Raw genomic sequence first — 24,998 nt, 5'->3', positions numbered from 1 at the left:
CAAAATAGAAATATGAGAAGTATCTTACCTGCAGTAACTAAATAAGCATCAGGAACTGTGATGTCGCAGACATACGGTTGCTTGGTAGTGCTCACTGCAGAAGTTATAACCACACGTTCAGATGGAGTAGTGGTCACCAGAGGGGTGGAGGAGAATGTCGGCAGGGTGCCAGCAGCAGTTGTGCTGCGGCTGTCCACAGCATTGGTAGCTGTGGTCATGGGGACAGTGGTGGAAGCAGCCGATGCATCAGTACCAGAAGTTACATTGCTTTCTGTTGGAACTTCATATCCAGTCGCAGGGCTAGAAGTTGGGGGAAACTGGGTGGGAGCAAATGATGTGGTCACTGACAGAGATGCTGTAGGAAAGGGCATCACGCTGACTGTGTCAGACCCTGACGTCAGGTTGTTAAGGTCTGCAGGAGGAAGGGCTGTGTGGGCACTGCCCTCGCTGAGAGATGTTAAAAGCAGCGTGGGGCTAACTGTAGCACCAATATCCTCATCGGAAGCCAGAGCAGTTGAGTGCAGAGATGAAGATATATTTAAGACAGGAGTTGCTGGAAAGGTAGTAAACAGAGATATCAGATCTGTTTCATTGAGCAAGATGCTGCTCGTAACAGACTGGGTGCTGGAAGCAGGCAACACCAGGGTAGGAACCACAGAGTAAGAGGTGGAAAGTGAAGGCTCCAGCTGAGAGGTAGCTCCTGTAACAGCTGAGGTAAACACAACTTCAGAGCCCGCTGGCAATATTGAGGGTGCTTCCAGAAACACAGACAACTCAGAGTGCAAATCTGATGATGGTGTTATTTCAGGAACATATGCACCTGAAAGAGAGGATGCATCTGAATACAAATATGATGTTTGGCTGAGAAGGAACTGAGAAACCTCGATGTCAGTGGCAGAGCTGACAGTGGTAGCAAAGTCCCAGCTGGAAACATCCTTGGGAAATGCTAATGTTCCAATCAACGAAGTCTGAGGTAAGAGTGTTGGTAAATCACTTTCCATAACAGAGAAAGAATTCAGCGTGGCCGATGACAGAGACAAGTAGCTAGGTTCAATAAGAAATGGTGTCAATAAAAGACTGGATGAGAAATCCAAAATACTTAGAGACGGTTCCTCCCTTGTAGACATCTTCTCAAGCAAGACAGATTCTGATGGCATTAATTCTGGCAACTCCAGCAAAGTTGTATAACTGACTGCAAACGATGCTACCGGCTCACTCTGAATGAAGGTGGAGTCAAACAGAATGGTGGTGGCACCAGGGAGTTCTATGTGAGTGCTCGGTGTCAATGAAACTGTTTCCAGAACAGGGGGTGGAAACTGGGCAGAGATGCTCAGTAATGTTCCTTCAGCGAGCTGATGGTAGGAAGAAGAAACTGTTACAGGTGTCCCAGTGTTAAGGACAGTTTCCACAGTGCTTAATAAAAACACGCTTGAATCAGGGATTTCTGCAAATCTTGAAGAAAATGAAACAACTGGTCTTGATGGAAAAGAAGTATCAAAAGTCTCAGGGGTAGGCTCCTCTAATTCATACCCGTCAGTAATTACAGTTGTAAACGGAGTTATGCCTTGTACTTCAGAGGCTTTGATGGACAAAGTTTCAACATAATCACCTGAGCCCACATCCTGTTCTGGGGAAAAGCCTGCTTCGGGCAGAAATGAAACTGAGTCACAATACAAACAAGAACCGTATGATCTTGTGAAAGGCACTGGACTCTTGAGCTCACTGGCAAGCTCTGATTGACTTGGTACTTCTGAACCAGCAGGCAAATTCGGTGCTGTACTGGAGGACTCATGTGTAAACAGGTTGGCATTAAGAACTCTATTAGAATCCATGGAAATGACAGCTGAGTGAAGCGGGAAAGATGCAAGTGGAAGACTAATAGAAAACAAAGCAGGCTCAGCACTGGCTACTGAAGCCAGTGTGGCCCAGGGAATGCTTGGAAAGTTGTAGGTCCTTAGACTGAGAGTTTCTGCTGCCCTGCTACTCACATCAGCGTAAATGTCATCATACAGGTCTGCACTTCGTGCTGTGGCATTTGGGGTCACTAGGCTAGTTTCACCCAGCAGCTTGAGAAGAAAAGGTGACGCTTCTGAAGTAGCCCCAAAAGGCAAAGCTGTTAAACTTGCATTTATGTTTTCCTGCACTGCAACTCCCTCCTCTGAAAGAATGGAAGTGAAATAAATAGCTGTATTTGGAGGGTACAACTGCAAGTCTCTGCCTGGTGCTAGCATTTCACTATCTTGTACAAAAGGCTTTGATTCAGTAGGAGCATGACTGTGATCAAGAACTGTACTCAACGGAGTCTTCTGCTGTGCTGTTTTTAAGATGTCATATGGTGAAAAAAAGACAGATGATGAAGGTGTTAGCAAAACAGTTTCTAACGTTTCTCTTGGTGACTCTACTGTATTAACTGAGTGATGATCTGTTAAAACTACAAAAGACTTCAGTGGAGGAGTCCACTGTGCCTTTGGAAATGAACTAATAAACTCATCGTCACTTAAGAAAGCCTCATTGTTTATTACAGAGCCATCTACCAACAGCATACTTCTCCCTTCTGACATCCTGACCATTTCTTCTTGGTTAAATAAAGTCACATCAAAAGGAGTGGTAACTGATGATAAAACCGTTTGAAAGAAATTACTTTCTTGGGACTCCAAAGTACTTTTTGCTAAGCCCATTTGTGTCCTGCTGCCTGATATGCTTTCGTGCATCTTTGAGTCCACTGAGAAAAAGGAAAAATTTTGCTGCTCCAAGGATCTCTCATCTAAATGAAGAGGGAAAGAGGAAAATAAAAAAACACCAGATTAGCACGAGTAGTAAGATTACAATGAAAGAATCTCACATACAATATTTCTAGAGATAACCCCCCAGAATTCAAAGGCTACAGAAAACCTCCCATTTGAAGAAACACCTATATGTACAAGTCAGCACAAACAGTAAGATTCTCTGTGAAACTCCATTCCCTGGAAGTGAGCAGACAACACAAGCTCCTCTCACTCTGCACCTACTCATCTCTCTACAACATTTCGGTGAGGACCACAGGACAGAAAGTAGCTCCCTATGTGAGGCTACAGTTCACGGCAGCTAATGGTGTCACAAAGTAAACAAGAAGGGTAACAGGGAATAATGCAGGATAAAAATTTGCCTAACTTTAAGCCTTCTGCTTTCCTTTAGCACCACTTCACTTCCTCTGTTTTATTACTTCTTAATATTAGGCTCACTAGCAGATCTGCTATATTTTAAGGACCAGATCCTCCCTCTCGAATCAGAAATAAGTGACACATGAGAGACGAAGAGGAGTTCACTTCACATAAGGCAAATGTGGACCTGATATCACTCATGAGAATTTCCTAAGTAACATGTCCAGTAGTTAACGCTTGTATTGCCATCCATCCATTTAACTTCTGGTCTTTTAGCAGTCAGTGACAAATTGCTTCAGTACATAATTGCTGTCCTTATTCACAACCTGCTGTGGGAGTACCGTATTTATAGGCCACCTGTACTAAAACATTCACTGCTCCAGTTTGCAGAATCCAAGTAGTAATAGCTGGGTTCAAACACAAAGCAGAAAAAGCTAAGAATTCACCAGATATTTTCAGAAAATATGTGCAAAAATCACATATGAATGTAATTTGCATAACTTGACTATAAATGAAGTCCTCTCTTACTCCACTCTTGTGAGACCACCTGCAATACTGTGTTCAGCTCTGGGGCTCCCAACACAAAAGGGATGTGGACCTTCTCAAGTGAGTCCAGAGAAGGCCACAGAGATGCTCCAAGGGCTGTAGCACTTCTTCTGTGAAGAGAGGCTGAGAGAGTTGGGCTTGTTCAGCCAGGAGAAGAGGGGCTCTGGTGAGACCTTAGAGCACCTTCTAGTACCTAAAGAGGGCCTACAAGAAATCTGGAGAGGGCATGCAGTGGCAGAACAAGGAATTACGACCTTAAAGAGGGAGATTTAGATTAGGTATTATGAAGAAATTCTTCCCTGTGAGGGTGGTGAGGCCCTGGCACAGGTTGCCCAGAGAAGTTGTTGCAGCCCCATCCCTGGCAGTGTTCAAGGTAGGCTGCATGGGGCTTGGAGCGATCCGGTCTAGTGGAAGGTGTCCCTGCCCATGGCAGGGGGGTTGGACCTTTAAGGTCCCTTCCAAGACAAGCCATTCTATGACTCTATGATTCTAATTATTCCTCTCTCACAAAAGTGTTCTTGGGTTACAGAGAAGTTCTGTTTATGAGCTTTTCCAAATATGGATGCATTCTGCAAAGAAAAGGTTGATTATTGTTTGAGTACTTTTCTGAAATGTCAAGACTGAATCAATAACCTTCAGAGCTGAATATTAAGGGAATATTAGAAAATTGCCTCAGGATATTTTTCAAGGATACACACAAAGGCTTCATCCGCAAATTATCTATCCTATTTGATTATCCTGCTTTCACATGGAGGTATACACACAGTATTCCTGGAACCTACTGGCAATGCACATTAAAAAGGCTGAGGGGAGTGGGGTGGGTGGGAATCCTGTCCAGTTAAACTGTCAGGGATCAGTTTAAAATCAAACCGAGCATACACAGTATAAAGTGCCAGACAGTGATACAGCACACTGCTCAACTGTAACTGCATTTGTGACCCTTTAGAGGATGCCTTGAACTCAGTAACCCATGCTAGGTCCTGCAGGAATAGCTCACCTATCTGTTAACACACTGTTGTCAGTCCAACAACACTTTCCAAAGGTGATAAACTGCTGTACTCAACCCCTCCTCCCCAGTCTGTCTGCTGAATTCTTTCACACAACTTTTCAAGAGCTGAAATACCAACTTAATAAATCTTGAAACTGAAAAGCACGATTACAAGTATTAATGCACAGAGCTAATATCACTGTACCACTAATCACAGCTAATCAAGCACAAATGCTGTGATTATATGCGTTATTTTACAGATTCCATGCACAACATTTTGCAGCATAGCAGATACTATTCTTTCAAATACTCCAAATCAACTCCCCCCCCAGTTCATTGTAGGCACTGCCAACTTTATGATGCTTAGTTGTGGTGCAATGATAAAATATACTGCCTTACAATGCTTTCAGGGAGAAAAGGGAAAAAAGAAGGAGGGAGGGAAAGGGTGGGGTGAAAGAAGGAGGGGGGAAAGAACATAAGTACGCTCCTGTAAAAGCTATGAAAGACAAATACACAAGTCCATCCTTGACTTCTTCCGCGGAAGTCAGCTATTTGAATACGGCACAGTGTAGCCACTTTAACTTAGGCTTTCAGTCTTTATTTTAATCTTTGTGAGATTTTGAATAAGCAGGGAGGTACTAAAGGAAAAGATTAGCAAGGCTATGAAACAAACACTGCAGGAATGAATCATTTCTTCCCCCATGCACAATTCGTTTTAGCCAGCCCTGTAAAATCCTGTGCACCTTGGTCACACTTTGGAGTCCTAGCGCTTGCCTACAGTGAGTTCTACAGGCGAACATGCTAACAGATAAAAGTTGTTCTTGTTCATCACAGCTTCATGTCGTAAATCCCTGTGGCAGTAACACAAGACAGCTGTGCTAGTTTCAACAACAGTAAGCATGGTAAATGTGAAAATGCTGCACATGATAGTTAATATGACCGGCAAAGGTGAATACATACTGATTCGTAACTGCACTTTTGATCACTATCTTCACAAATCTTTGACCCAAAGCTAGAGGTGCTTCCAAAAACAAAACAGTTTCATTGCCTGTTCATGCCTATGCCATTTATCATCAATTTTCCTTCATCCATAGAGATCGCCCTTTATCTTTGCTCAATAGGATAGGGAAGCTGTCACAAGGCCAGATCCTGCTGGAAGTGACTTCATGGCAAAAAGATCTTCTTAAGAGTCACCTGCACCACCATAAACTGTCCAATAGACATGCATAAGAGGCAGGGCCAATACAGGCAAGTATTTATTTCATTTATTTCCTTTATTTCCAAGACAAGGTAACAGCAGTTAGTTAAGTAAGTGGAGTGGGGAAAATTCACTTGTGATCTAGGATTTTGAAACAGCTCATCAGCAAGTTCATGAGCTACTCTTCCATGCTCTTTGCTTTGCTTAGCGTTTCAGAAGCAGGGAGCATTAGAAACATGCCATTAACAATACAAATTATTGTTTTCTGTCACCTCCAGAGCAGCAGTGTACTACTTCAGTACTGCTTGTTAGAACTGTGTGCGGCTCTCATGGAGAGCAGATGGGATATGCAGCAGATGCGCCCCAGAGCAGCGGGACAGCCCACAGAGAGGAAGGAAAAGCAAAGGAAAAAGGGAAGGAGGTGAAGGAACACCGTGGTATGACAATCACACCCTCACCACACAGAGCAGCTGATCTGGCTATACCGTGGGACAAAGAAAGCAGACAGATTGCACATGTTCTGGTGTATCTCAACATCACGACTGCACAAAGCTATTGATGAATATCAATGCTGACTTGTCTGTTTGCACAGCTGCTGGGTGACGGTTTTGCCATCCAGCAACTGTACTGCCATTGAGGTCAGCAATGGCGACAGGCTGACAATCAGACAAGCCAAACTGCACCAAGCCGATAACATTATGAGAAAGAACAGTTAGCTTAGGAAGCAAAGCTGTGATCCCAAGCTACTACAAAGGGGAGGAAAGGAGAGCACTTGTGGCTGGGGCCACAAGAGGCACAGATGGCACCAATACAATGCCTCAGCTCAGACAACAAGTTTCGGACACAGGAAGAATGACAGCATAGGAAATGTGCTGATGGGCTTGGGGTGACGAACTCTCCACTGCTTCTGCTGCCCTGCAGAACTGGTTAGAGCCTGAATTAAATTCACAAGTAATGAAACCTGTCACTGAGCACAATGATCCCTTCAACTGCCAAATCCGTATTTACAGAAGCACAGCCGTGCACCGTTAACACTGGTGCAGACTTGTGTGAATTCAGGAAGGGCCATAACACATGCAGTCCCATGACTACAGCAAAGGACCGCTGCAGTCTACAGACTTCAGTGACAAAAATATACCATGTGGGCTTGCCAGAAAGCTATGAGTGTTCATCAACCAGGAACTAGACTAGTAATTTTTCCCAAAAGCAATTAGAGAGATGTAGTTTTCGTCCTTCCTGTAGTCGCAGTGCTGAAAAGAAATGTCTGTTCCATACTCTATAATAAGGTAAAAAAGGATGATTTTCCAAATATATAATATTTTCATCTGTTCATAAGCTTCCATATTTACATATTTATTTATAATAAATATACTTTCATATATTTTTAAATGTGGGATTCAAGAGGTAATTTTCTCCCCTGCCACTGATCTCTCATGTGGCTTCAAAAAAGTTGCAAGACTTTTTAAAATGTGTCAATTACACACTATCACAACTCCAGTATATACTAAAATGTAGGTAATTTCCTATATTACAAAAATGTTAAATTATAGATGATAGGTACAGCGATGACAACAACAAATGTAACAGAAGAGTCTTTACTGCTGATAAAAATAAACCTTAAGAATAAAACTAGTAATTTCTGCTCTATTACTTTTTAAAAACTAAGCAACAGCTAATAAATTTTGCAAGCATCAGAAAGTGCCAGCAGCCTAGCTGCAAACCAGTTTAAACATACATCACCTCAAAAAACCCAATCATCTGTGTACTAACACAATGGTCTAAAAAATTCAATTTTAGCACCTTTCTTTTTTTAGGCAAACAAAGGCATGTTAGACAAGAGAGGCAACCGACACTACATGCACGCCAAAGTATTATGGGAAATTTCCTACTCATAGAATCACAGAATGGTTTGGGTTGGAAGGAACATTAAGGATCATCCAGTTCATGATCAGGGACACCTCCCCGTAGCCCAAGTTGGTCCAAGCCCCATCCAACCTGGCCTTGAACACTGCCAGGGATGGGGCAGCCACAGCTTCTCTGGGCAACCTGTGCCAGTGCTTCACCACCCCCATAGTGAAGAATGTCTTCCTTCTATCAAACTTGTATCTCCCCTGTTTAAGTTTGAGCCTATTACCTAACTAGATTCTATTAGGTAACAGTTCTCAAATTCTTAAAATTAAAGCTATGGACTCATTAGGAATATTTACCACTTGAAACAGCTTCCTGACTATAGGGTAGATCAGCACACCACGTTTACAGAAAGCTTTTAACAATACTTTTTAATTTCACTTTTTCTTTGAGAAACAGTAAGAAATTTAAATAACTGAATCCAGCACAGGATGAGACCACCCAAGCGTAGAAAAAATGACAGACTTAAATGGATCTGAAAAAAATTATAACTCTTCTTCATATGGCTTAACACTTAATAACTGATTTATTTAACAGCATTTAGTTCAGCTTCCGCCAAAAAGGATCTTGCATGCATTAGATCACTGCAAAAAATTTACACAGCTCTCTTGTGTAAGCATCTAACTAAATTTCTTAGGTGTCTGGCTTGGAGGAAAATACCAGTCACAGAAGCATGTGCAGCTGAAAAGCTGTCTGCTTTCTTCTCTGCCAGGCATTAAGCATGGATTGAACACTGACAGTAATCAGCCCTGGCACACAAAAGCCAGGGAGAGGAGGGGATGAGAGCCTGCACAGTTCCTGCCTTCCAGAGCTCTAGCTCCTCTGTGGGGCTCTGGGCAGTGTTTGGAAGGTTCTGTTCCCAGAGCACATGCTACACCCATACCCAATGCACCCTTGCTGCTTAGGCTGTGCAAAGGACACAAATCATCTGGAGTCATAACAGCCGTTTCCCAAAGATGCTCATTTTCTTATTGTAAAAGAATATCTCACCATTTACCACATGCACTTATGATTTCACTAATTAAACGGCTTGTACTATCTGAAAGGCTAAAACAGAGAGCAAGTAAAGAAGTAAAAAATGTTTGCTGAATCTTGGCACTCTTGTGCTGCAGTTGAAGATAAAATTTTGTAACAAATGATAAAAAGCTGTATTAAGAGAAAAATAACCGTGTGAACAGGAAGCATGCAAAGTGAGTGCCTACGTACACACACACTCACTTTTGCACACTTCAGTTTTCAATCTGTAGCCAAGAAAAAAGAGGAACATCTTGAAGTCATTCTTCATCCACATGCAAACAGATGTGGCTCAGCTGCTGCTCAGGTGCAAGTACAGAAGAAACTCTCCCTCCTCTACAGCAAATGAGCATGAGCTTCTATCTCTGTATGATGTGAAAACATGCAGGAAAGCACAAAGGGAAGGGGCAAAGATAAACCCTTACTTGATTGCCAGCAGAGGTGATGAAGACTTTGTAAAGAAAGAGGTTTAAGACAGTGTAACTGGATTCATACCTGAGCGTAACAGAAAAAAAAACTACACTCCTCATCAAATAGTACATTTTAAAAAACAGTACTACACCTATAATTCTTCCTTGTCCAACATTAAAAAGCCCCCAAAACTTCCTTTAGGACACTCGCTGGTAACCATCATGTTAAAGAGCTGTAGGCAGTCTGGGATCCCAATTTCCACTGCACAGCCCACAGAACACCTCATCAGAAAATCCGAAGTCTAGGTTCCGATCCACTGTTGAGGCAGAACAGGACCCTGCAGCAGTTTGCAGTAACTGGCGGATTAAAAGAAAAAGCCTACAGCTTCTCTTAATTTAATACCATTGTAACACATTCTGTTTTTCATGAAAGGGAAGAAAAACTTTGTAACCAAAGGGAAGCTTTTTGTAACATACCACCAGATCAAGCAGTAAGGGTAGAACATACAGATGGGGAGGGCTCAAACAACCCGACCACCCACTCCACAAACACTAGCACACAATGAGGTTCATCTCCCAACCAATATTATTACTTTTGAAAAACCACAACTTTGCTAACAAGCGGGCTGGGAACAAAACCCATGCACAGAACAGTTTGTCACACCTACACAACACCTGCAAACCGAAATGATGCAGAAGTCCTCAGTTGTGGAACTGCATAAAGCTCTTATAGCAAGAACGCGCCTCCCGCTGACAGTCCCCCTCTAGAACTTCTCTGAATGCAGAGAACATGAGAAAGCCGTGACCATTCATACCATTTCCAGCACCTCAGGGGGAAGAGGGGTAGATGTTTCCCACACAAAAGCCTTCTTCTATGGCCACTACACATTCCCACGGACCATCACCCACAGCTGAGGAGAGCAACGGCTTCGTGCAAGGCTCAGTGCTCTATTGTGACCGGCTGGCTGGCCATGCATGCACACACAGAGAAAACGGCAAATGAAATTATAGCTCCAAGTGTAGCTTTTGCTAGGAGCACTCAGGCTTTTTTGGCATTTAGTTGTACATGACATCATCATGTGGGAAGCCATATGCTAGGGATAAAGTAAGTACACACAAACTTGGATTGGCTTTACAAATGTTAACTCTAAGAAAAACTCGCATCAGATTTGCTCATCGTGATAAAGAGGTGACATTTTTTAGGAAGAAAAAGCTTTCTCCCTTCCTCCCCCATCCCTTTTGTTTGGGTTGTTTTTTTTCTTTAATTGCTCTCTGCACAGCAATTTGACTTTTAGTCTCTAAAGAGCTAGTGTCAGTTTTCACTCAAATGAATGACTACCGAGAAGCTTTCTGTTTATGCTCGACACTGAAGCATCCTCCAAAATGCAGATGCTGGAAGTTTTTGAAAAGACCAATTAAATTTATATTAGCCTCTCTTTCGTGCAGATGACACATCCATGAGTAGTATTTTGCACCCAGTGCATACAAATATCCTTATGTCCTTAACACAAAATAATTTGTATTTCTTGCAATTGCACTATCACTACAAACTCTCTAGAAGCAATGAAACGACAGACAGCCTGAAGACAAGAGTAACTGTCTAATTAAAACAGAGCCTACGCTGTATCCTAGTAACCCAGTTATCCACAGGGACTCTCTGACACATATCCTTAACTGTGCCATGCTGACAAAGGAAAATACCCTTGATTGAGCTTTAAGTTGCTCAGGTCAGCAGGCATGTTGCTCCAAAATCATATTACTTCAAGGGATAAATGGAAATCCCAACCTCCAACACCCAAAATCAGCTGCTTTGAGAAGTTAATTCACAAGACTTTTGTTACACAAAGCATGATGAAAAATCAGAAAAGATGACATTTTCAGCTGGCATAGTACCATCATTCGGTATTAAACTCGTAAAACAACTTCACTGCTCCAGGGCCAGATCATAACAATACACCTGTAAATGCTTAACTCTTCTAACAGCTGTATATGCATAAGCAAGTAATATTGAAAAACTCGCACACTCAGATATGAAGGCATTTAGTGATACTCACAGCATGAATCACTTGGCAAATCAAGTCACATGAGAGAACCTGTCAGTGCATTTTCACAAAGAAAGGAGATTTCACAGCAAGCTGGAAAAGAGCAGAACAATCCCATCTACCCCAGCCTTTGGGGCTGAAACTAATGCTCACCAAGAGCTGAAAACATGGAAAAAGGGACAAAGAGATGGAACAGAAGTTCAGGAAGCATTCACTTTAAGTAGAGGTTTGAAATAAGTTACCCAAGATTTTTCTTTGCAATGTGTGTTTGGCCTTGACCTCACTTGGTCAAAAAAAGAGAAACTTCCTAAAAAAAGCCCTGTAAGAAAGAGTCACTGCGTAAAGCCAAAAATCAAACTTCTGACATAATTTATAGCCACAGAACTTCCAGAAGACAATTCCCTGGCAAAGTTACTAGGAAAGAAGAAATAAAGTAACACAAGCATTATTTCAAGTAATAAAAAACAACCAACAACAAACAAATAACCAAAACAACCACAGCCCACATTTCTTTGCCCCTTCCCTGTAGGTTGTCAAGCTCAGCTACCCACTGCACAACATATGCAAATTCAGTGCAAACATCCTTACCAGAGACTCTGGAACTGCACTACTTTCAAGAATGATTATGGTATCAAGTAGTGTTCTCCTGTGCAGGCATCTCAAGATTTATATTAATTCTGGTCTTTTTATCTTTTACTTAACATCCTCAAAATGTGACAAGTAAAGAAATCACAGTTGCTAGCACCTTAAACGAAAGGAAACTTGCCCAAAGCTTTTTCTTCCATGTCCTTAATGCAACACAACAGGCCTAATCAGCACTCTCAGAGCACTCTCCTGGAAACAGGTTATGTTGAGCTACTGCTGTTTAAGATTTCAGACCTGGGGACATGTTCATGACCAACACAAATGAGTTCAACTCTACTGGCTCCAGCAAAGTTGCATCATCTTTTCTCAGGTCCAAAGTTGTTGCTGTAAGACCACAAGTTATCAGCCACAGAGTAACATAGAAGATAGTAAGATGAAAGTCTTATATTTCTTGGCACTCTCAGTTGCTCAAGATGCATGTGGCAATCCACACTTGAGAGAAATAAGATGTAGATACTGGAGTCCCCATGCAGTGGTATTAAGATCATCTTGTTGTAAGAACTGTAGTTTTTGCATGGCCCTAGAAACTTCATCTCCTCAGTTAGCAACAGAAATAAAAGGATCAGTAAATAACATGAGTTGCAGAAACAAATCAGAAAAGGATCTGCTATAGAAAACAATATATAGATAGTCCAGAAAAAGAAATTAAGATTATTCTTACTAGAAATACGTACAGAAGAACCACAGAAATATATGGGAGGGGAAAGCACTACATAGCCCTAGCCTGCTCACAGCAGTTTTTTCACTAATGCCACCTCTTCAGGAACATCACAAAGTATGACTTCCTAATTAACATACTGAGAAATACACTACAAAACCAACAATAAAAGGAGAGGCAAGGACTATCCCCTTATCAAAACTTAACACACATGAGACAAACGAGAAGCAAAACCAACTTGTTGGGAAACAGATGAGTTAATGCATCTTTCCCAATCAAGGCTATTAACAGAGAGCAACTGAAACATGTTTCAGAACAACTGAGTATTAAAGAAACAGAAAAGCCATAGCACAGCCACACTAGTCTTGGAGAAGATGCTTTTGTTATAACTGACATTTATTAGTGTCATGAAAGAAAATATGTTTTCCTTAAGGCAATGAGGAGAAAAGAAGGTGGGCAAAGCATCATGCACTTGCAGATAGCAGCTGAACTGCAACATTCTCTAATAAACACTGTATACTTGTCACCTTAGGCTGCCATAAAGCATCCCATTACAATCAGACATTTCAAGACCATGTAGCACAGCACCATGTTAACTTAGCTGTGAATTGTTGCTGAAGCAAATGATGACACTGAAGAGATGGCCTTTCTAAATCCTTACTAGGACCTTTTCTGGTCCTTAAGGTCCCTGGGTCATGCCTTCACTTCTCCATAGGCTCTAGTTTTTAAGGTTGCATAAGGTTCCAACCTATCTCTATTACTTTTCAGTATATCTACAAACAGGAGTCAGTGAGGGGTTGTAAATTGAAGCACACACTGGGTAAGCACAGACCTATATGCACTACTCCATCTATCAGAGATGGCACTATTAAAGGTATTCTCCACTGAAAAAAAGCTGGGCCAGGATTAGAAGCTCCTGAAGTGAATCCCACATCTGGTTAAATTCATGCTGATCCCCATGCACACTTGAGACAGCAACTGGGAAACGGGGTTGACATACATTCTGGCTGTATAGTCTCTATGACAAAGACAGTAAAATAAATCATATCCCAGAACACTAAATACTGGTCTCATAGGAAGAGTAGAAACTCCTCTTGAATTCAGACCTCAATATTTGTTTCGAGATGATCTGATCTACATTTTAGGACAACCTAGAAGTTTAACCCAGTGCAGCGTTGATGACTTCCTTCCTTATGTGGGACTCCTCAGCACAGTGCACAGTATTTTTGGAAGCTGAAACAGATAACCCTTTGATCCTGAACTAATCTTAAAAGCACATCTTTTGTTTAGGGTGTTGTCAATAGCATCAACCTATCTACTTAAAAAGTATCATCACATTGAACCTGGTGAAGCACTGAGTTCCTTTCATATGTGGTATGCCTTAGGACAGCACACTGTACTCAGAAGCTGGAACAATTATCCTGTGCATTTGAAAATGAACTTAAAAGCTGGGGGTTTGATGCCATGAATAGCTTTAAATTTCCTACTTGAGAAATACCACTGCATTGAAACTGGGCCTCTGCAGGGTGAATGGGGCTGCCAGTGCTCTCCACAAGATACCACACATGTGAAGCATCTCTGTTCCCAGAATATTCACCTATAGGAAGGAAGCAATTCAATTACATCTGCGATGAGGGAAAAGGCACAAAAGTAAGCCAGAGTTCAGTTTTATCAGGAATCATGACATGCATTCCAAGAACAAGAACACAGACTAAAGGCAAGGCTGATCCACATTTTTATTAGCATATAAATGCAAATAATTCAATATGATTTTCCAAAATAAAGAACAGACCCCTTTGTGATCAATCACACACAACTATTTTGCTTTACTGCATGCTTAGTACAATTTAAACTAATTGTAACCTGCTTCTGTTGATTAAAAAAAAATATGGCTTATGCACAGCACAACATCTCCAAATAAAACTGAAATGAAAGTGACTGCACATGTTAATAACTACTTTCGCTTTTATCCTAGATAAATAACACGTGATCATTTCCATACTATATCAGTCTCAAATTTTCTATTCAGAAGAATTCTATCAGCATTGAAACATGCTTAAAAGAAAGTGAAAACCACTAACCTTCTCTATTAAGTTATCAGTTCTTTGAAATGGAGTTTTACAATGTACATGAATTGTCTGATATGTCCCTTACAGAGCCAGAAAATCCACTCCTGCCTTACAGGAAAGGGGTTGCTAGCGTATTATGTATAACTAGATAGACACTTTAGAGGTGACCCCAGCTCCTTTATGTCAGGATTCTTCCCCTTTCTTAATCTATATAATCAAGATTAGTGTTCTGTATCAAGTTAACTGTCATTATTTAAAAGGCTACATCATTCATATGGCTATTTTCTCCCCTTACAAAAGCTGAAGTACCCATGATCAAAAATGGCCAGCATTTCTGGGTCAGGTCACAACAGATAATTTGTACTACTTTGCCATGTATAGCCATACTAGTATAAATTTTTATTTATGCTGAAGGAAAAGCAGGTCAGTACACACAAGTTATGAGCTACAGTTTGCTGTGTTTCACTCCCTGTGGTTTCAAACTGCTCTCCAACGGTTGCTTGGGAATGGACCTCTAGTCTAATTATTTCTGAGATATTCCTACTTTCCTACTAATACTCTCTTGCCATAACCTGACCTAATACAGAGACTGGCAGGAGTGTAGTCACCATAGACTTACGGCATCATTTCTCTGCTTCCTGGATAGAAAAAAAGCACTTCATGGAGGGTGTACTGTCGTGTCACATCCATTCCACTCTGATCCACAAGCCAATAACTATGAAACACACATGGAAATGAACATTTTCTTTTTAAGTGGACCAGGTAGGGCTTGGAGAGGTCTAAAGAAGATATGATTTTGGAGAACGAGCTTGATAATCAAGCTCCTTTGCTTTTAACTGTACACAGGTATTCACATATCTGTGAATGTTATCCTAACATGGTAAAGTTTGCACACAGCACACAGAAAGTAACTGCTTAACACAGAGAGTTCAGTCTACTAACTAATACTGGTCTCATCCATATGATGATGGATGAGAATGGGATTGAGAGAGTCACAGAATGAAGAGAAAAAATGTGCTGGGAGGATGGTAGTTTGAACTTTGCTCTCAAATGCACTGCCTTTAAACACTCCCCTTTGCAACAGTCTGAGCCTTCTTCAACCTTTGGAGTAAGATTTTTCTTTTCTGTGCAGATTCCTTGCTGCAGGGCCAACATTATATGGCACCCAGCACAGTGATAAACTGAGCTTAGCCCCTCCAGCACAGTCCTACGCAAAGCACCTTGAGTGCTATTGGAAACGGAGTGCTCCTTGCCCAGCTGACTGCATGGGGTTCTGCAGGAAGGCATATGAACACAAGTTGGTTGTCTCATGCTATGATATTAAGAGAGGGAAATAAAAGAGTTTTACATGTGATTTCATGTCAGGTTTTGGATGCTGTACTTAATGAAAAATATGATCTAATTAGAAAAAAATCCAAAGAAAAGTACAAGAAAGGACAGAGGTCCTCTAATGAGGAAACAACTAAGATAAAGTTGGGATTAATCATCCTAAACAAAAAGTGATTACAGGGGGAAAGAAAAGTACGTAACAAAACATGGCAATTGTTCTTAAGCACATGTAAAGAGGAATAATCTCTTTTCCACATCCACACTGCATAGCTCAGTCCTGACAGCCTTTAGGATGAGTTTTCCGAAGGTCAATGTTGCTTTATATTAGAAAGGATTGCTCCAGATTGTCCAGGAGTCTCCATCACTGGAAATCTTCAATAGTTTAAATAACCACATCAGGAGTTATAATTACAGCTGATTCTTGCTTTGAGGCTTCTTCCAGACCTATTTTCTCTGATCCAGGCTGTTCAGATGCACTGCAGAGGGAAATCAATGTCACGTGTTCAAAAAAATAAAAGTTGCAGGGCTAAGCCCTCTGTGCAGTTTCTCTTACACAGCAAAGCTGTTTTAACAAAAATAAACCAATAAGCTGTGTTTAGGAATAACCAAACTTTCCTGCTACTTGAGAAAGGAATTTCTCCAGGATATGCTAAAAATGCTAGCTTATATATTGTTACTATAAACATGAGGCTGCCAAGGAATAAGTCAACTAACGCACTTAAAGGTATGCTGAGAAAGGATTGCAATCGGTGATTATAAGGAATTCCCTAATCCTAACAAGCAATTCGTTGCCAATTGATAGTAAGCATACTACTCTCTTTAAGAGCAACAGAACAACATGTTCTATATTCAGCTGGATAAAAGCATATACAAACAACTTCACACCACTGAGGACCCACAGCAAAAAGGACCAGTGTTTGAAAGCAGAAGTATGTGCATGACTTTGTTACCAGTTGTGCATCCTGTGTGGTGAATGCGCTATTTACAGTATCTCTAAACAACCACAGAACTCATTATAAAAGCACAACTTGTTTAGCTGTGCTGTCAGGGATCTTTCTCAAGCAAGAAAAGCCTCTAAATTCTTTCATTTGCCTTCCACCATTACTCATTCTCTTTCAAAGGCCAGACCCTTCATTTCTTGATTACAACTGGAGTAACAATGAAGTCAAACGTTCCAAAAGACTCAAATGAATAGTATTTCCACCTGTAAGCAAAACACAGAAAATGCTCGGCTCCCTCAAACCCATTTCCACATCTTCTTACTAGTACGAGAAAGGAGGAAGAAATTATAACCAGTTTCTTAGTTACAACCACAAATATTTTAAAAGCACTACAAGTACAAATGTGTGTACAACTGCACAAAGAGATCATCCCTGTCCCAGACACATACCACTTTTTACTTTGTGAGGCGATTTCACCTTATCTTTCTCTACCCTGCTGCTTCCCACAATACCTACATCAAGGATAAAACCAAAGTAATGAAAAACACATTCTGAGCTGCTTTGGACTCCTACAGCTAGCAAAGAAGTTTCTTCAGCAACCTAGGTTGTAGCTGTCCTTAGTTACACTCCAAGACCTACTTGAGCATCCAAAACTACACACATTTTTATCAACTAGTGCTCCCCTGCTAACTGAGAATAAGAGCAAAGTAGGACAGTTCCTGCTGCTGTGGAGTGCTTTAAATTCCTACCACTGCTGACAATTGCGTGAGAGAACGTGGTAGGCACATACTGCACACCGGACTGAAGAACTTTCTCCAAACTTATACTGTATGATGCTTCCACCTGAAGAAGCTCAGATGAGAAATGGGGACAGACAGTTGCACTTCTGTGCTGCAGGGTCAAGGCTTGGGTTCCTGCAGCAATGCTGGATAGTACAGCCTCAGTTAGGAAGGCAAGAGAGGCTGCTCTTTATATGGAAGTAAAACTATAAGAAAATCTATACGTGTTTTGCCTTTAGAAATAGAGCTGGTCTAACACTGCCAAGCTAGGATCAGAAGTGTGGTTTGCCTCCTCTAGTATACATTGGCTCCTGACAGGCAGGATAGTTAAAATGGGAATTCTTGGTGATGATTCTAGTTACAGTGCATAAAAGACATTTTGCTGTTACTTGCTGGTTTGTGGCACTACGTACAAGCCCCTAGCAGAGATTCAGACTTAGGCCTTGGCAAAACCTGCTCCACAACATCCTGCTTCTTAAAAATTACAGTAAGTGATGGTAGGAGTTTTCCAAATTAAATTTCTTTAGAATGACTGAAACTAGACCCAGAAGACCTTACTTTTTCCTTTAGCTCCTTATTCTGCTTCCTGGCAAAGTTAACTACCTGGCACCAATTCTACTTGAGATGATCATAGATTTTATTCATTCACACACATTCTGCCTTTATTAATTAGGATTTGGAAGAAGCTAAAAGCATATGGCCATGCAAGTTTCCTGCAGACTTGAGAGTAACACAGAGTATTTGCAGCCGCATTTTCCATTTTGTCCCATCAGATCACTGAATCATTTAACCTGCAATGTTTTTGCTTATTATCTCTTCAAATGAATGACATGAAAAAAGTTTGAAGCACTTGCTAACAAACTCAGTTAAGAGATGCAAGCAGTACCACTACCTCCCAAGAAAACCCCATTTTAAAATACACAGCCAGGTCCAATACACATTTCAGTCAAATCTCACCCTTCTTAATAAAGAAGAAAAAACATTAAAAAAGGGGTATATGAGCACCAGTATTTGCAAAGCCAGAGTACAGTCATCTTCACAAGTAGTTAAGTCACCGAAGCACCATGATAAGCTTCCTTGAGACCCTGAAGATCCAGGAATCCCTGTAATAATCTTATGTGCTCAAAAGTCTCTGCTAACACTAGCCAGAAAAGAAAAAAGATAAAACCCACACGCTTTCACACATCTTGCAGCACTAATTCTAAACCCAATAGCCACACTTTGTGGGAAAGGAGCAGTTACCCTTGTAAAGGATAGGAAGAATAAATTAAAATCCAGAGCACTACCTGCAATTGGCAGTTCTAGTTTTAGCAGTTTCCATGCCCAGAGACATGGGATGTGCCTTCCTGTTTGCCAGCTCTCTGAAATGTCACATTATACAAACCACGTTAACATGAAAGCAAATGGAAGGTGTCTCATGTAATCAAAATATGAACAGTTAAAAGTCGGGGAGTGGGGGGGAAAGGCTACAAGAACATTAAATACATATATACACACATACACAATATGTATATATTAGATCTAATACATACATGCACATAGTACATAATACATTAACAAGTATGTTCTACATCAGGGGGGGTCCTCCCTCTCACACAGCTGAGCTTAAAGCTGTGATTATTTTCTCAGTTTCACAGCCTGAGATTTAGTTCTTATTTCAGTAACATCTTCTTCAGACTACCTTCACACAACAAATCAAAATACAGGTAAACAGATAATGCTCATATCCAAACCCTGCTGTGATTTCCTGGAGACTTAAATCCTTACCTCTGTCTCTCTAATCCATCCAGTTCCCTGATTCTCAGTTAGCAATTTAGGATGAAGATATTAACTTTCTTGTGAAGATTTATAACATCCTGACTCATCTCTCAAAATCCTAAGGGCCTGTGGGCACAGTAGGTGTAATAATCACCTTAAGGAAGGCTACAAGGAAACAAAAAAAACCCCAAAGTGTGCTGCACCACCTGTCAGTAGAAGACAGCAGCAGAAAAAGGGCACTTCAAGGAGCGTGATTCCCAGCCCAGTCTCTGGGAGATGCTACAACAGCCTTCTTTGCAGATCTGTTCCTACCAGCCTCCAATGATGCACAGTTCTGCGCTAACCATAACATAAAAACTATACTAAGCCTGATTTCCTAGGTGAGTATGAAGTATGTTAGTCTATATTTTGCCCTCTAAAGTAACCTTTGAATCCATTGACCAATTAAAAACATACTCAAGAGAAGCCTCTAAATTCAGAAATAATCAGTTTCAATTATATTTCCTGAATGTAAGAATCTGAGATGAGGAAAGAGGTGTACACCCATTATACATCTGCCCTTCTCTGCACTAAGGGAGAGGCTTAGGCAGAACTCAGCTTTTAACATGCCTTTTGGGAGCAGCTGGTTAGCAAACTTGCATATCCACAGCTCCAGACATTGCACTACACATACTGCTTTCAGAGTACAAATATCTTTTTGACACTGATCTGCTGTTAACTGCCTGGGTTAGATGGAGATGGAGGGAGGAGAGGGAAACAGGACACTAGAGTCAAGGCACTGGGATTCTTATATTCTATGCATCATGGAACAGACTTATTTTAGACCAAGTTGACCTTCCACCTACCCACCTAGTTCTGTCCTGGGTAGAAGTCCCAAAATCCACCTAGTCACGACAGCTTTGGTTTTGGGGTCTTTTAGCTGCACAAAACATTGAACCTAATCACTTTAGAAAATGGATCCTTTGAGTTACTTCTGCATGTGGATCAAGCAGCCAGACACTTTCAGATGCAAAACTCAACTTGGAAAACAATCCAAATGTCCAACACAAATAGGAAACAGTGTTTTTGCCCCCAGTGAGAAAAGAGGCACTCGTGTTTTCCCCAAATAATTATTCAGTGTTAGACAAGTAAAACAATTAAACAATTGCTTGACAATGATGATAACACAATGAAACTGCTACATTATTCCAACTTTGACTCCTGTTCCCATTACTGAGAAACTCCACATGCACAGCGATGGCAGTTAGTCACAACAAAAAATTCCATCCAAAAATGATCTTTGATAGTCTTCTTTACCACTAAAATTAATTCCTGTATTTCAAGGAAATCTGCTGTCTTTTAAATCCTGTTTCCAGCTCAAAATACTGCAAAGGCTCCTTGACAGTAGGCATGGTTTCCTTCTGCTTTTAATAATGGAATGGTAATGTGCACCTGAAGCATTGCCTATGCTTCCGTCTGAAGCCTGCTGTCCCCTGAATATCTATTTCCTCTCTTGCTTTTACTGAATATTTTGTTCACTTCATAAAAACAATTTTATAAATACAAAATTAGCATCTTATCCAACATGGTATAAAAGAGAATCAATGGGAGGGAAGTAGAGTTTATGCTTTTGTTTTATAACACAGGGTTATAAACTTAAGAGGTAAAAAAGACTGAACTACCATTATCATTTGGACTGCAGACTGGAGGTACTGGACAAAGTACACATTTCTACAGTTAGTCCTCCTAGCTTCTAAGGATCAGATCTTTTTGCAAGCTGTAAGCTAGACTTCTACACAATTTGCCATGGGATCTAGATAAATACATCAAGCAGGCCAGATCTGGCCGAAAGGCAGTGCATTCAGATTTCCTATTTATGCTAAATTCTGGCTCAGTAACTTAAAACTCCAACATACACAAATTAGACTGATGAACTGATACAGTTTTGGGGAGCAGAAGTTAAAATCCATCGCTTATCTTCCCAAATCAAGTCACTGTACATGCAAAAAGACTATGTTGGGAGCTATATAAAAAACAAGAGTAATTGCCATCATTTTATCCATGTCATGTCAGAAGATAGGGTATCAATATATTAAGCAGCAAAACTAAATTAACCCTTGAAGAGAATGTGCTAAAATGGGAGAAAACAATATCCAAAACTCTGGTAAGCATTTGTTTAAAAATATGTTTTTAAGATTAAAAAAGGACCTACCAGGAAAGGTTATATAAACCAGCCTAAAACAGTCTGTTACACTATAAAATTACTCATAAAACTATGCTGTACTGTGAATAAGCAGGGTAATGATCTTTCCTGTGTAGGATTTAGTAGTCACCAGCTGTATGCCAGCTTTAAGTGAACTTTGATTAGCACTGCATCCAAGAATCCCACTGTGGTGAACCTTCCATCCCCTTCATCCCACCAGTAATTTAATTCCCATAAGGAATTAGAAAGGCTAATGAACTAAACAGCTGCAGAGAGTTTATTTCCGCATTCTCCAGTACATGCATGTTTCTTATGTTTCTTTCTATCTGTGCAAGGACATTTCTGCTGGAGGAAGAGTAGGAGGAGTAAAAGGCTCAAGAGAAGGAGAAAATCAGAATTTGTATGTTGCCCCTCGGTGTAACACTAACTTAAACTTTGTGAAAATGCACTTTTATATGTTGAACATTACAGCAACAAGAACTACACACCCCAAAAAATCCTACAACTTCTTTCTACTGTTTGAATTTTTTAAATAAAACAGAATTATTCCGCATTAGGTAACAGTTTAGGATTTAATTAAGTTTTTCTTTTAAACATATGAAGAAAGCATTCACTCTTTAAAGTCATTATAGAAAGATTATTATCTTCAATTAATACTAGCACTGTGCTTATATTTAAGAGGACAGAAAAAGAGACCACAGTGCTTAAAACAACCTACACATCTCACCTGCAGCAGCTTGAGAGTCAGATCTGTGGCTAAAAACGAAGCCACAGTTCTTTCTCAAGAGAGAACAAGAAGTGAAGAGTGAGACCCAGCGCAAGGGAGAAGGCAAGGACAAAGACATCACTTTCACAATGTCATGGAGCAGTAAGATAAAATGAAATCCCAGGAGAGAATAAGACTGAAGAGATGCTTTAGTGTCATTTAACTACGTAGCTGGTTAGCTAGCTAAATGGAACTATAATTTTTGGCTTGGTATTTGTCCCATAATCCACAACAGCAACCAAAACCAAATCAGATGTAACCTCTTCTTTATTTCCTTACACACAGAGGAACCTAGAAGATGTGCAAGATGAGATGGAGAGGAAATGTTGCAAAATATTTATTGAGGTGCCAAGAATGGAAGTACTGAAGCACTGCAAATGCAATAAATGTAAAGTTTGAAACTGCACAGTGTTCCAGATGACAGTAACCAGGACAACACCAGGCTCAGTCTGGCTAAGCTCTCTTACGAACACAAAACAAGCACAAATGGCGCTTTACTGATTAAAAGCATCTCCATCTCAACAAACCTGCTTCTTCTGCATTTGATTTCAGAAGCTCAGCAAACAGAATGTGCAGCTTTGATCTATTTGAGGATACGTTTAGCTGTTAACTCCTCATATACAACTTTCTTTCATTTTCTGGTGCTCAGGGCTTTTTTTTTTTTTTAATCTAAAAAAGATGTACTAATTAGTACAATTCAATAGCAAGTTCCCCTTGGGCTTGGCGATCTGCAATGCCCCTCAAAGTCAGTTCAACTACTGCAAACTTTCAACTTCTGCAAAATAGACTTTAATATCCTGTCTTCAAGAATCAGCTACGACATGCATGACAAATAGAATGCCATTATTTCACCAAAATTGTTTAAAAGGTAGTAACCAGGTCCAAAGACAGAGCTAGGCTAAACAGGGGAGCAGCTTACAAACAGCATAGAATTGGTAAAATCAGAACGTTTCTGCTGGATTACTGGGATGCATTCGTTCAGTGAAGAGTCCAAAGCACACCTGAACCACTGAAAAAGAGGAACTGGACAACAATCAGAGCACTGGAAGCAGGAAGCCAAGTGAGATACCCCTGTTACAGCAGCAATAAACAGTTCAGTCAGCTCACTGTACTAAGCATCAACAGAATTCTAACACACAAAGAGGGAAAAAAGAAAACCAACCTTAGAAGGGTAAATTAAATGAGGCAGGTTTCAGATTAAGTTGTTCAGCAGACAAAATCTGCCTAGCTTCTGCTCTGCCTCTAGAGAAATGTGAAGAATATCTGACCTTAAAAGTAGTAAAGCCGAGCTGATAGTGCTGAATGCTTTAAATTAAGTATTAAATTTGTTCTGTGCTTTGTTTTCTTCCATATACTAACAATATAAATCTAAACATCCTAAATCACTGGGTGTGGTTTATTTTAGAGGAGATTTTTTTTTTTGTGCAGTTGTTTAGAAACAAATCACTGACATCAGCCTGACATCTATTATGACCATTGCCACAATAAAGCATTATCTGGCCTTCAGAGTAAGGAAAGTGACCAAGGAAACTGAATTAGCCTCAAAACACTAGAACCTGAGTTTGCACAGGAAAATGTGTAGTCCTGGTTTTTAATATGGGGGGCGGGGGTCTCACTTTGATGATGGCATATTTTTCCAGAAGCTAGTTTTGATTCATGGTAGAGTCTTTTGATTTTCCAGTTAAGCTCTATGCTTGACATACTTTACCTGCACCATTAACTAAATTCTGCTGATCAATATAACCTTAAAGTGCTACATGCTTCAGTACTGACAACAGCTACACCACAGTATCTACCTGCAGCTCTCACACATCAGGCATGAAGACTCCACATCATTTACAATTTGCTCGTTTCTAAGCAAAGATACACTCAGGTTATTATTATTGGCTAATTCAGCAAGTCCAGTTAAGAGTGCACTAAGTATCAGCCTGCTTTCAGGAACACAGGTTTGAAGTTCATTAGAGTGACTCAAACCAGTTAGAACCACTAATGCATCAGCAGCTCAGAATCAAAGCTTTAGAATGAAAGCACATAATGAATAAAATCTTTGTGCATTTTGTGACTTGCAACTATCATTATTCCCATGTTCCCTGGGCTCCACACCTCTGACAGCATCAAGAAAACTCCCTTTCCAGCCCTGCACTTTCCCTTCTTTCTCTGTGTACCTCTATCCCTTCATCAGAACACTTCCCTTCTCATCTATAAACTCAGAAATCTCCTTCGATCCCCCACTTAACTTCAAAAAAGAGTAACATTACAGTTTGGATAATGTCAGATCTTCAGAGCTTCCTCCAACAGCTAATGACCTAGAAAGCATTATTTAAGCTTCTCTAAAGTGAAGGTCCTGCAAACACTCATCCTCACCACCATTTCCTTTTCTAGCACTGCTAGAGTCTCCTCTAACAAAACTGCATGACACTGCATCATGAAAACGTGACAGAGCTATTTAATAATAGTAAACACCATGGACTTTCTTTGTGCATTTTGTTGTAAGCATCCCAGAAGGTCTGAGAAATCTTTGTGAAGACAGAAGTGCCATAAAGGCTGCTGTAACTCCAGATTGCTTCGGTACATTCTAAATTTCAGGCTTTGTAAATTATGAATGTTTATTCTGGGTCCCCACAT

General features: G+C 40.5%; 1 protein-coding gene across 6 annotated transcripts in view; it reads right to left on the bottom strand.

The window, feature by feature from the left end:
• Nucleotides 1-24,998, bottom strand: part of KIAA1549 (KIAA1549 ortholog) — a 146,222-nt gene that overhangs the window by 73,598 nt on the left and 47,626 nt on the right. For all 6 annotated transcript variants that reach the window (XR_009728272.1, XM_061371904.1, XM_061371908.1 and 3 more), the window contains exon 2: nt 29-2,764. Coding sequence is in view for 5 of the 6 variants with exons in the window: in XM_061371904.1 (XP_061227888.1) it covers nt 29-2,764 (2,736 nt within the window). In the remaining variant the exon portion in view is untranslated. The remainder of the gene's footprint in view (nt 1-28; nt 2,765-24,998) is intronic.

The sequence above is a fragment of the Neopsephotus bourkii genome, unplaced genomic scaffold (genome assembly GCF_033783945.1).
Source record: "Neopsephotus bourkii isolate Nb327-2 ecotype Australia unplaced genomic scaffold, CSIRO-AGI_Nbou_v1 NB_1589, whole genome shotgun sequence".
Classification (NCBI taxonomy): domain Eukaryota; kingdom Metazoa; phylum Chordata; class Aves; order Psittaciformes; family Psittacidae; genus Neopsephotus; species Neopsephotus bourkii.
The sequence above is the reverse complement of the archived record's forward strand: the minus strand, read 5'-3'. Positions and strand labels throughout refer to the sequence as shown.